Source organism: Squalius cephalus (genome assembly GCF_949319135.1).
Source record: "Squalius cephalus genome assembly, chromosome: 7".
In the NCBI taxonomy this organism is placed as follows: Eukaryota; Metazoa; Chordata; class Actinopteri; order Cypriniformes; family Leuciscidae; genus Squalius; species Squalius cephalus.
In genome coordinates, this window is record NC_137128.1 from 27,495,948 (window position 1) to 27,509,625 (window position 13,678).

The 13,678-nt window shown below is 37.5% G+C and overlaps 1 protein-coding gene across 2 annotated transcripts in view; it reads left to right on the top strand.

Moving 5' to 3' along the window:
• efna2a (ephrin-A2a) overlaps positions 1-13,678 on the top strand; it is a 59,459-nt gene continuing 45,781 nt past the window's right edge. Inside the window, exon 1 of one of the 2 annotated variants that reach the window (XM_079875990.1) lies at positions 1-929. In XM_079875990.1, coding sequence (XP_079732116.1) covers positions 820-929 — 110 coding nt within the window. In that variant the 5' untranslated portion in view covers positions 1-819. The remainder of the gene's footprint in view (positions 930-13,678) is intronic. The other variant, XM_079875991.1, reaches the window with a different exon arrangement.

Consider the following 13,678-nt stretch of genomic DNA (forward strand, 5'->3'; position numbering starts at 1 on the left):
ACACCGCTGATGAGAACTGTCGCACACGAATCAGATTCAGGATGATGAACCGATGAATTATGAAGAAGTGCGCGAGTCAGATGCATTAGAAAGCTTGCGCGATTTAGTTGATCTAAGCTAAATGTATACTACCAGATCCGAAAAGCTAATCCAAAGTGTGAGCACAGGCGGAGATGTTTAAGCCAGAATGGGGCAAAATTGCCTTTGTTCCTCCAGGACAGAAAGGACTCGTGCAAACGGCTTGAGATGTGCGTAGTATCTCTGCTTTTCAACTGGAGTGAGCTAGAAACAACACGATTCCGCCAACAACCAACAGATAACTTGTGCGAATAAGATGAAACGCTAAGCAGAAAGGCGTGCGTTACAGACGAGGATGTGTTTCTTGTGTGCTTCTCGAGCAGACCACATGGGGTAGAGGTATCTGGAAGTTGCAGCGCTGCAAACGGGGAGCATCACTGTAGGAGGCTCGAGACGCGCATTACACTGTCCCGCGTTCAGATGATGGACGGATTTCTGACAGAGCGATAGGAAATGACCGTGGACCACATTGGAGCCCCCTTGCAGCAAAAGAACCAATTGTAATGGATTTTCCCCTAAAAAAACATCAACTGTGTGCCGATTAAGAAGTAAGCTACAGAAAGTGATGCTGCTCGTTCTGAAGGAATGAAAATCGCTCTGGATTAGCCTACAAGCCTAGTTATGATGTTCAAAACTGCGTGTAGGCTATACATTCACTCAAGCAAGAGGGTATTTGAAAACTTGTCTGTGAAATAAGCGATCGAGAATCTTCGTTTGGAGGTGAAGACTATAACAACTCAAATGGAGTTGCCACTGGTGGTTTTTACGGTAGTGTGTTGGGTCTCCGTATGGTCGGACGACAGGATCATCTCAGACAGACATGCGGTCTACTGGAACAGTTCAAACTCCAGGTGAGTGTAGGCTTTGCTATGGCAAGCTAGCTTAATATTTAGTCCTATATCATGTTAGCGTACAATTTCCTTTACATTACGTGTAGTATTGACTAATTTGATGAATTATTTACCATTTAATTCAAATATGTTTCATAGTCCTTTCCGATTATTCCAGTTGTTAGGCTACTGATACCGATTTTACTTTTACTAGTAGAGTAAAACATTGAAACATTCGACACAATATCTATCCTGAATTGTTACTAGTGACATTTTCTTACCAGCTATAATTTGCATATTGATTTGTCAAATGTAATGACTTACTGCTACAAGATAAGTAGGTTATTTAAATAATCAGTGTCAGGAGAATAAGCGAACTAGTAGGCTACCTTAAGAACTATATTCGTAAAACTGAAGGGCCAGCAATAATTGGAATACTCACTAGTTAACTTTGAACAGTTGATTTTATTCTATCCAATGGCAAACCTTGCAATTTATTAGTAGGCTATTAGGATAGTGACTAGTAGCAAATGACCACTAGGATCTAATTATTAAGCACTAGCAACTAATTGATTAGGTTCTTCGAGTCACAAATGAATTAATTATTGTCATTAAAATAGGTACAACTTAGTTTTAAGGAATACATGTTAAATGGTTTGCCATACTTTGTTCAAACCCTGGGCCATAAATCATTACTGCTATAAGGCACAGATGATGGAGATGAGCTTTTCTTGTGTTTGAAAAGTAGGCCTATTCATTTTATGAATTACAAGTCAAGTTGTGTGGACTGTAGAATATGCATCATCCACAAAATATTATGAGTTTAACACTTCTAATCCTCTTAGAAATGTACTCAGTGTTCATATAATTGCCAGGATTTGTTCACCACTGCTGATGCTGTCAGAGGCACTGTATCATTAACAGAATAGCAAAACTTGTTAAATGTATATGATGTGGAGATGCCAAATATACAGAATATCATGGTATTTCACAAAAGATTTTGCATGAGCTGAATCAAAAAAAAAATTGCACATTATTATCATGATGTAGGCTATTTTAGTCAATCAAGAGTGCAGCAACCCCAGATGCTTTCACGGGTTGACAGGTTTTGAAATCGTAAGTTCCATGTGAAGTTCCTTGACATTGCTCATTCCTCCTTATTTCAAGGGTAACTGTGAGCAGGGTTCTCTTGCTGGCTTGGACGGTTTGCTCAGGGGATGTCAGCCTAATGGCTTTTGACATGCAGCTCCTCAGGTAGAGCTTGGCTAGATAAATAAACACGGCGAAGGTGCTCTCACGGCTGAATTAACAAAGTTAAGAGTGGCTGTCTTGCAGTACATCAGTAGTCTGCCGAGGTTTAAAATATTAAAGAGGCTCAGAGGAAGATTTCTTCTCGAGCTGGGAGCATGCTCTTCCACCTCAATGAAATGTAGGGCTGGATTTGAATTTTTTTGCATTGAAAAAGCTACCCTGATGCGTTTAATCTTCATTGATCCTTATTTAGCAGGATACTTTACCTTTTTTCTCTGCGTAGACGATAAATGTGGAGCGTTAGAGTCTAAAATCCATTTCCCCTGTTTATGATTTAGCTTGAATCGGTAAGCTTTGCTTACATTACGCTCTTAAAAATAAAGGTTCCAAAAGGTTGTTGTTTTTTTCGCAACATGCCATAGAAGAACCATGTTTGGTTCCTCAAAAACCTTTTACTGAACAGTTCTTAAAATAACTAATTTTTTTCCACTAGTGTGAAGGATTAAAAACTTTTTCACTTTAAAGATCATTGTGTGGAATGGAAAGGTTCCATGGATGTGAAAGGTTATTCACGGCTGCCATTAAAGGCTTTTATAATGCTGGAATAGTTTTCAGAACTGGAAGAAAAACACATTTCTTAGATGTGAGTGGCCAGTAACCCTGTTGGCGCTCACAAAGAACATGTATTTCTATTATTTTCCAGCTACTCTATCAAAAAGAGACGCGTTTGCGCCCCACCAAGGGATTGTACGAGAACCAATCCAAAAAAAGAAATCTTAGGGGTCAGCTTTACTTTTCAGCCCATCCTGACCTCCCTTCTAGTCCCCTTGCAGTATTGTAGTCACAATCGAGGTGAGCCTTTTGCAGGGCAATTCACCTTGAGCATTAAAAGCTTGCCATGAATCATATTTTCTCTCTCTTAAGCTCCCTGTCAGGGGCTTTCTATTGAAGCCCACACTGAAAAGAGGATGGACATCACCTCAATGCCAATATGCTTGTCCTCTTGGGGGTCCAGATGAAAAAAAGAGAAGATGCCCAGCTCTGTAACCCAAGAGGATGGACTAATCTAATCCTGTGGTTTATCCTTCAAAAGGCCCTCTCTTCTTGAAAGCTTTGAGGTTCTTAACAGAAGTCCCGGCTCATAGCCCCTCGCTCAAGTTGTGCTGCGGTTGGCTGGGGACAGCTCAGTGCTGGATGTTGTCTCTGCCTTCGCAAAGGAAAGAAGAAGAAGAAAAAAAAACACAAGTGGAGCTGAGGAATCCAGTGCTCACAGTGATTCATAGATGGCTGCTGTCATTATTCCCTTGACAGCTCACACTGCTTTTTTTCTGAGACACTCTGCGGCTGCCTTTTGGGCCTGCAGTAGTGCTTTCTGTTGGAAGTCCTGGCAAAGCAACTGAGTGTTATTTGCATGCAGGTTCATCTCTAAATTGTTACCATTATGGAAACAATGAATATGTGAAAAGGTCTTGATGGAAGCCACGAATAGGCCTGGCTCTGAGAAAGGCTATGAATATCTTAACGTAAATTGCCTGTGCAACATACAATGCGTAGAAGAGTCCAGTTTGCAAGTCATTATATCGGCTTATTGTTATTCGTGATTGAATTTAATTAAACATAACCTCTCCTCTCGTCTGATTGTTTGCTATTAGATGGAGTTGCACAACCATGTCTAATGATTTTGACGATCCACAGCTGTGTTGATGATGATGTAACAGCTTTGAAATACCCATCTTTGAGCTGTCTTTACAACGGGGAGAATCTCAAGCACTCCGGCTCAGATTTATATGGTACCCTTCAGTTGGTCTAATCATTCACATTTGCTTTGTTGTTTTTAGGTGGAATTCAATTTTTTAAATGAAACTTATTTATCTCTTCATGCTCTTTTGCCTTGCGCTGAGATAGCACTCGGATACTCAGAAGCGTATTAAATTTCCTCTTGTCAGACAAAGCAGGTAGACGCTCAAGTAGCCGTTCGCACAGTATAGAGGTTTGATGCTCATGTTCTGATTTGTCATTCCTGTCTATATCAAGTTTACAACCTTTGTGGCTAAAAATGTATTTTCAAGATGTTTTCACCCAGCTGTCTCTGCAGAGATGATCCCAAAATAAGGCCACAGTGCTGAAATCTTTCACCATATGAATTATGTTTTCAAAACACAGCACTATCCTGTCAGGAAACGGGAATGGTTGTTAGTTAAGTTTTATTCTTTCCCTCTCTGTTTGAACATCTCTTTCTGATTTTACTGCACTCTCCAGGTGCTTCACCAGTGACTCATTGTCATATGGGAATATGTCTTGAAATATGTAGGTTCACTGGTTAAAGATTCATCCCCTTTGGTTTTATCATTTGGTTGTAGTGCCGCTAGCACGTCAAAGTGCACCGTTCTGTTTTTAGTTTTAGCCCTGATTGTTCTGTATTTTCATCCAAATTTTCAACATTTTCAACTTCGCATGGCAAAAGTGTTTTAGTGCTTAGGTTTTCAAGCCCTATTACACCCTAATTACATCTCAGTATCTGATGTGTATTAATGTAGGTTCATGGTTTTCCCAAGGCTTAAACATTTCAGTATTTAGAGCAACTGTGTATGTTTATCTAAGAAAAACAGAATAAAACATGTTCTTTGAGATAGACATGCTGGTCTAAATCATACCATTACATAAAAGTGCTCTTTTTACACTTTTTAAATGCTCTTAAACGTTTAAAAATAGCACAAGGTGCAGCTTTAACCCTGGGGCTACAGTAAGACCTGTGGCAAACCACTACATTAATGCGTGTTTTTCCACTTTCCACAAGCAATCTGGGGGGAAAAAGACTGTCCTTTTTCCAGTGAACTTTCATAAATCTTTCTCTTTAAATACATAGCAATGGTTGTGGATGTTGCTTTTGCTGTATATCTTGCTTTCAATGCTTGCACAGTATGCTGTGTCTGTCTTGGGAATACAACTCAAGGAATTTTTCAAGCTGTCGGAGCTCTTGCGGCGCTGTGGAACAGAAGCTCGGCATTGTTTTAGGGTGTGCAGTTTCAGACCTGACACATGCTTGTTCAGCAGTCATTGAATAAACCAACTGTATGTGAAATGTGAAAATCAGATTGTAGGATTCCTGTGCTGATGGAATGAGATTTCTTCTTTTGTGATTTATTTTTGTTAATTATCACTTCTCTGCAGCTTTTACACCTCAGAGCACAAAAGCCAAAAAGGTGCATTTACACAGTCTAATGTTGCACAAAAGGATGTATAAATGCATTTACATAGGAATTTGCAACAGCAGGTATAATAATAATAATATTATGAAATGTAATGGATTTCAAGTATTGAATTGTTAATGTAGAAATATGAAATGAATGGAAAAATATAAAATGAAAAAAATATATAAAATGAATACTCTTTCATAGCAATGACAAATTGTATAGTTCACCTAAAAATGGAAATTCTCTCGTCTTTTATGTATCACTGATACATATCAGGGTTGGGTATCGTTTGAATTTTAGCGATTCCGATTCAGCTTATAGATTCCTAGTTTCGATTTCAATAAGGGAAAAAACCTTAGTTATCATTCTTTTTGCAAAACAGCTGAATATCATGAACAAAAGTCAACAGGCTAAAGAACACTTACACAAGGAACTTATGGTTTTAAAATACCTATAGCAAAAACAATTAGCCTGACTAATATAAATTTCAAGCATTATTAAAGACAAGTAAACACTCAGTAATTAAATAAGAACAACTAAATTAGCATTAGCACAAACAACTGAACAAAGATACAAATAAGTTTTTTTAAGATTTTCAGGTAGGTCTGTGTAAAATAACACTGAACGTTATAAATAAAATATACATTACAAATATAGTTACAAAAGTTATTCAGTCAAGATCAGCGAGTAAATTTCTCTGTCTTTTGTTGTTTGATTAACATTAATTACACAGATGGCAGCAGGATTATTAGGCTGCTGTCACTTTAAAGGAGTAGTTCACTTTAAAATGAAAATTAGCCTACCCCATGATTTACCCTCAAGCCATCCTAGGTATATATGACTTTCTTCTTTCAGACAAATACGATCAGAGTTATATTAATAAACACCCTGATGCTTCCGAGCTTGATAATGGCTGTGGATTGCAACCATCAGTTTGAAGCTCAAAAAAGTGCATCCATCCATTATAAAAGAACTCCACACTGCTCCGGGGGGTTAATAAAGGCCTTCTGAAGCAAAGCGAGGAGTTTGTGTAAGAAAAATATCCATATTAAAACTTTATAAAGTAAAATAACTAGCTTCCGGCCAAACAAACATACGGATTCGACTAAAGTCTAAAGCGGCACTTACGCGAGTAATGCGACGTACTGCTGATATTTCAATACGTCATGATGCACTACGCTACTTCTGACGTCATAAGTTGAGCTTTAGGCGTTTAGCCGTTTGGCCGGAAGCTATAATTTTACTTTGTAACGTGTTAAATATGAATATTTTTCACAAACTCAACACTTTGCTTCAGAAGGCCTTTATTAACCCCTCGGAGCCATGTGGAGCTTCAAACTGATGGTTGCAATCCACTGCCATTATAAAGCTCGGAAGCGTCAGGGTGTTTATTAATATAACTCTCTCTGTATTCGTATGGAAGAAGAAAGTCATGTGCACCTAGGATGGCTTGAGGGTAAGTAAAGGCCCGTTCACACCAAGCACGATAACTATAAAGATAACGATAAAGATAACTATATATGCGTCCACACCAACGACCGATAACGGTCTTTTTATTCTAAGCACGCGTGCGCCCGGATGATCCAGATCCATTTTAAATGCGCGAGACCTTTAAATTAGAATGGATTCTGATTGGCTGTCAGTGTTTTATCGTTCGACAGCTGGAAAAAAATCGTTCTGAAAGTGATCCCAACGATATCGTTCCTCATATCTTTATCGTTATAGTTGTGGTGTGAACTCTGTTATTCTTTAATATGGAGAACGATTTTTAGAATTATATCTTTATCGTTATCTTTATAGTTATCGTCCTTGGTGTGAACGGGCCTTTAATCATGGGGTGATTTTCATTTTAAAATGAATCCAATATACTGTTACAAATGCATTTTCTTTCTCAACTGTTTACCAAATTTGTATCACTTTCTTTTTTTGCATAGTCCACAAAGGTGAATTTTTCAAAAGGTGATATTTTTTAACCACGTCATGAAAATATATTTTTCAAAAAAATGCAGCCTTGGTAAGCATAAGAGACTCACTTCAAAAACAGTAAAATAAAAACTTTAGATATACGACATAATGAGCATTTTAGCTTAAAGCTGAACAGTATCTGTCTCTTGCATTCCCAGCTAATTAAGTGCTCTCAATAAATTGTGATAATGTCCTTCACTCGTTTTAGGTGAAGAGCGGAATTCATGATAAGGGATCCAATCACTAAATCGGGGACTGAGTGTTTGCAGCTCATCAGACCTCGCTGATTAATGACATCTTAACGGCACTTTGCGCTATCTGCATCATATAATGAAGAGTCTATATATTTCGCTAGATGTCCTCAGGCAATTCTGCACAGCACACGGGATGTGTTCTTCCATCCAGCCAGTGTGTTACTTTACATGTATTAAAGAACAAAAAAACAAGGTTATAATGCTTTTTTCATCCAAGAACATTTGTGATTTAGAGTTTCCTGACATAGATGATCCACTGTGAGTTAGGTAGCGTGAAGTTCTCATTTCTGTTGCCTTAAACCAAGCTATAACTTTCCATTGTGCTCAGCACCGGAAAGTGGTTGTCCTATATCAAGCCCATCGCTGTCTGTGTTTCTCAGCCCCTCGCAGACATGCCCACAGTGGCTCTTAATTAAGAATGTTGTCACAGAATATAACTTCAACAGATTGGTTATTGATTGAACCTCTTTTCTTGGCAACAGTCTCCAAATCCCCCATGACTTTTTGCCAGCGGCAGCTATTACACACGAGCAGTAGGTACTGCATGTTTAACTCTGCCATTATTCTCCAAAGCCATTTTACTTGCTTTATTTCTGTTATGTGTGGTTATTTATCAGTGCTTTCTAACTGAGGATTAAAATGGGTTGTAGCATAATTCCTAAATGCATTACACACGGCTCTGCTTCGGTCTGTGCGTTTAAAGGCAGATAAAAGCCAGATACTAAACCTGTTTGCAGTCCTTAGGCATAGATTTCAGGATGTGGGATAAAATCCCTCCCTGAGGCTTGGTCTCACAAATGATTAGGACATTACACTAGTGTGAGATAAGATATCATTTAACATTTGTGTTTCAGACCTTGGCTAACCCCAGATCATCTTATTGATTAGCACCTTTATACACTTTTGAGCAAAGTTGCAAAAAAGCATCATAAAAGTATCAAAAAAAGTAGACATCAGTGTTTATATCTGAAATATAAACTTTTATCCCTGTACTTCTGTGGTAACTTGAATTATTGTACCACAGAAATAATGATACCGAGTGGCTGAAAAGAAGTTTGTGAAGCTGTTTCATACCTTTACATCATAATAATAATAAATGTTATTTATGGGCGCCTTACGTGACACTCAAGGACACCTTGCATGCAGATAAAACACGTAAAACAATTTACAAGCAACAAATAAAAAAGCAACAAAACAACCTTTACATTTGCAACCAATAGGAGATATGCCTTTTTAGAGATGCGTTTTCAAATGAGATTTAAGAGTAGGGAGAGAGTCACTATTGTGAATGTCCTGTGGAAGTAAATTCCACAGATGAGGAGCAGCATACAGCTAAAAGCTCAAGATCTCATAGAAGCCAAACAAATGCGAGGGAAGAACTAAGGAGAATGTAGACGATGATCTAAGAGTTCGAGAGTGAGCATGTTGAAAGTAGGTCAGATAAGTATAAAGGAGCCAGGTTATGCAGTGCCTTGTAAACAAGAAGCACAATTTTAAATCCAATATGCTGTTTAACAGGGAGCCAGCATATTTGTTCCATCGTAGGAGTTCCAGTAATTATTTGTACAGCTCTGAGTTCTGCACTAACTGTAACTTGTGTACAATTTTAAGGGGAAGACCATAAAATAGAGCATTGCAATAGTCAAAACATGAAGTGTCAAGAGTATGAATCATAATGGCAGTGCTCCACGTTGAAAGGGCCGGGCGGAGGCGATTAATGTTAAGTATGTGATAATAATCCATCCGAGTAATCTTGTTAATATGTGCTTCGAAAGACACCCAAGCTCTTAACCAGCGTTGAAAGAGCAATTGTAGAGCCATCAATAAACATATGAAACCACTGGTCATTGACAGATTCTTTTTTGTACCTACAAAAAGTGTTTCTGTTTTACTACTGTTAAGCTTGGTGAAAATCAAGTTTTTAATGTTATTTATATGTCTTAATATACTTAAAGACAAACCATGAGCCTGTTACTGTGTAAAACATGACAACTGCTCTCTCCGGGTCAGCGGCAGCGTTGAATGTTCGCTGTCATTGTACTTAATATGTAAAAATGTAATAGATAGATGAATCATTGTCGTTTAGGAATAAGATTGTGTTGGTGTTGGAATCGAGATCACAAATTTTTAATGGGATTAATCGTGCAGCTCTACTTTGTAGTGTTTTTTTTTTTTTTTTTTTTACCATTAACTTTCATTATATGGAAAAATTCACATTTTATGTAACACAGAAGAAAGTCAGTTATATGGGTTTGTAACAGGGCCAGATATTTAATAGAGCACAGGGTAAAATTTTCATAAAAAAATGACAAAGATGCCCCATATATTTCAAATTTGAGGGTTACATGTATTTAGAATTACTGTTTTTTTTTTTATCTGTTTTTTAACAATCAATATATTTAATATTATTATTAAGTTCTGAGTTGTAGTTACCATTTTAATTTATTAAGTTAAATTTTTTTTTTTTTAAAGTATTGATCAAAGTATTTGACAAATGGGTGACAGCGTATTTTTTAGATTAAAAGTTCTCCTCAAAAATGTAAAATGTAATGCCAAGAGTTACACATTTTTAGTGAGACGTATTTAAAAAGACAACAGCTAAGTAAACTTTATAAAGTTTGCATGTGTGTGGGTGGAGAAACTAAAGCCCTGAGGTTTCAGGCATTAGAGAAGGGACAGTTTGTGGCCCCTTTTGCATCTCTTTACTATGTCATGCTCTTTTTGGTATTAATGCCAAATGTACTGCTAAGAATATCAATGAAGTGGATGGCGTAGAGAGCGAGGGATGGCATCACTAATTTTTTAACGCCCTGAGGAATATTTTATGCATCATATCAGAAAGAGCTGCTTACTACTTGATTGGATACACTTCAAACAAAACAGTGTGGATGTGTCACACAAACATGCAAGTCATGTGTCTGTTGAAGTTTGAGTTTGAATCAATGTTTATTAATAGTTAACCTTCTAATCTGCTTTTTTATTTATTTTTGATAAGTCTTAGGGGTTAAGGAACTAGTTCAACAAGGAACTGTTAAGATCTCCAATTGTAGCCTGTGGTCAGAAGCGCAGCATTTTGCTGTAAAGCGACTGGACTAGAAGGTTCTCTCTGCCCCAATGCCACACAAGGTGCCAGACACATTTTCACCCATGGGACTTTTTTGGCTGCTCAGATTAATGGCAGTGATGTTCTCTAATGGACCATAAGAGCTGCTTCCTGTAATGCACTCAGTGACCAAGTAATAATTTATTCACCCTTTGCCAGACTGTTTTGAACATTTTTCTAGCAATACATGGCAACTTACTCTGCAGCTATTTTTTAAGTTTCCCTCCACTAAGCATGTGTCTCTACACCCCCCAGAGAACTAATTAATTTTCTGAAATCTTACTTCTCTCAGTCTGTTTTCTAATATGAGGGGCTGTAGGCATAAGTTTGTTGTAGGAAATAGTATGTGCATTTGGAGATGACAAAACACAACTTTAATATTTCTAGAATTGCTGGCATTTGAAACCTTTCCGTGATAGTCATTTTTAAATTTGCTCCAATATAGTGGATTTATTAGTGGATAATTATTTATTTTTATCCATTTAGTTGTATTTATGTTTATCTATTTATTTATATTTATTTTGCAGACAAATGACATATGGCCCCTAGGGTGGTTAGTTCACCCAAAAATGAAAAGTCTGTCATTAATTACTCACCCTCATATCGTTCCACACCCGTGAGACCTTCGTTTATCTTCAGAACACAAATGAAGATATTTTTGATGAAATCTGAGAGCTTTCTGTCCCTCCATTGACAGCTACGCAGCTACCACACATTCAAGGTCCAGAAAAGTAGTAAAGACATCATTAAAGTAATTGTTTGCGCAAAAAAACAAACAAATTTTTTTTTAACACTTCATTTACAAAATAATATTATATGTCTATATAACTATATAACTATGTCAGCTCTCAGGTCAACAGGTCAACATGCATGCATCGTGGTTTTCAAAATTTTTGTAAATAAAGTGGTAAAAAAAAATTTTTTTGGATCAAACAAAGCACGTCCCTTCAAAAAATGAAGGTTAAACCACTGGAGTCACATGGATTACTTTAATGATGTCTTTCCCGTTCTGGTCTGGACCTTGAATATGGTAGTTGCGTAGCTCCCAATGGAGGGACAGAAAGCTCTCTGATTTCATTAAAAATATCTTTATTTGTGTTCTGAAGAAGAACAAAGGTTTCATGGGTGTGGAACGACATGAAGGTGAGGATTTTCATTTTTGGGTGTACTATCCCTTTAAGCCAAAGCATCATCCACCCAGCTGATAGCGATCCCTGTTGTACAATTAAAATGAACGATGCAGATTGTCTTGTTTTTGTTGAGTGTATTGCATTAGCAGTAGTTAAGTGCAGATGAAACAGATTAACTAGCCTTACTGGGTTCAGAGAGTAGGTCAACGGCTGCTAGTCAACAGAATTGTAAATAAACAGTTCCTGTCATTTCTTTCGGTCTCCAATGGAATCATGTTTGTCATCAAAATGGTATCCCTCTTTGTGTTTTGCATCAATTTTATGTGTGTTTATGTGTGTGTACCTATGTTTGTCGCTCGCAGTGTGTTGGCTCTGAGCTCCCTTGTCCCTTTCTGCTCACGTTGAGGGAGTCTCATGGTGCTCACTTTAATTCTGAAAGGCAGGCCCATATAAATAATTCATTTCCCCATTGCTTGCCTTATTTCTGCATGTGGTACAAGTGTTACAGCCAGTCTGCAGGGGAGGGTTTTGGGGAAATGCAAGAAGGTTACAAAGAAAGTAAAAACAGGGGTTGGCAGTCACTTTTACGCTCCTCCTGCTTTTCTACTCTTCCACTCTTTCTATCTACTCCTTTTCCTCCTTTCTCTCGCTCCGTATGCACTTTCTTTTGTTTACACATTGTCTTTGTTCCACATATCATCATTGTGCAGATTGTTTTTTCTGGAGCCAAGAGCGATCAAACACTCAAATACTTTGACAAAAGAAATCATCAGAGCCTTACAACCAGCGAACGGTTTAGAAACCCCAATTTTAAAGAATGTGAAATGCCAAGTTGACATTTCAGGAGCCATCAAGTTATTGTTGTCAAAAATGGAGACTGCCCTTTACTGTCCAGTTTGGTCACCCGAAAAGTTGTGCATTAAAAAGGTGAGGAGAATATTCAGTTTAACCTTGTAGGGATAGTCCACCTAAAAAATTAAATCATTTATTCATTCTCATGTCTTTCCAACCCTGTATGACCTGTGGATAACAAAACGAGATACTTTAGATCTGTGCTTTTTTGATATGATGAAAGTCAATGTGTTTCAGTGTTGTTTTAGACCCCGTTGACTTTCATTGTACAGACAGTTGAAACATTCATAAATACATAATTTGAAGGTGGGATGGGGGGAGGTGCCACCACTTTTTGCCAGGGTTGATATTGTCCCCACCACTTTTTTGAAAAATCTTGCTGCACAGACATACATAACACATCCAGACGACATTAATTTGTCTTAAATAGGAGGCGATCTGGCGCTGGAATGTGTTTTTGAAATCATGCTGAGTGTTTGTTGCCAGTGTTTTGGCTTGTGCGTATTCTTCACAGTTTACACAGACGAGCGCATCAATCAATCGCTTGATGCGTTGCAGAGACTCTATTCTTTTTAGGTGAAATCGCAAAACAAAATGCACACAAACGTCTCCCTGTTCTTGATATATAATCATTGATGAACATCTTTGATTTTAATGAGGAAAAAACTATGAGGGTGGATTAGGGTTGGCAAAAACTATGAGGGTGGCTGCTGTTGTTTATGCATTTATAAAATTGTCAGTTTTGGTGTGTATGTATTTGGACATTTGCAGTTGATGATATTAGCATTTGAACATAATGGCATTTTTGTTTACGTTTGTATGATAAACTACACTACTATTTTGAATGTTTGGGGTCAATGCGATTTTTTTTTTTTCTTTATTTGAATACTGTATTTAGCAAGAATGCATAAATAGTAACATTACAATTGTGTTACAAAGGATTTCTAGTTTAAATAATGCTGTTCTTTTGAACTTAAAAAAAAGGAGCACTGTATATTGAGCAACAAAACTATTTACAACG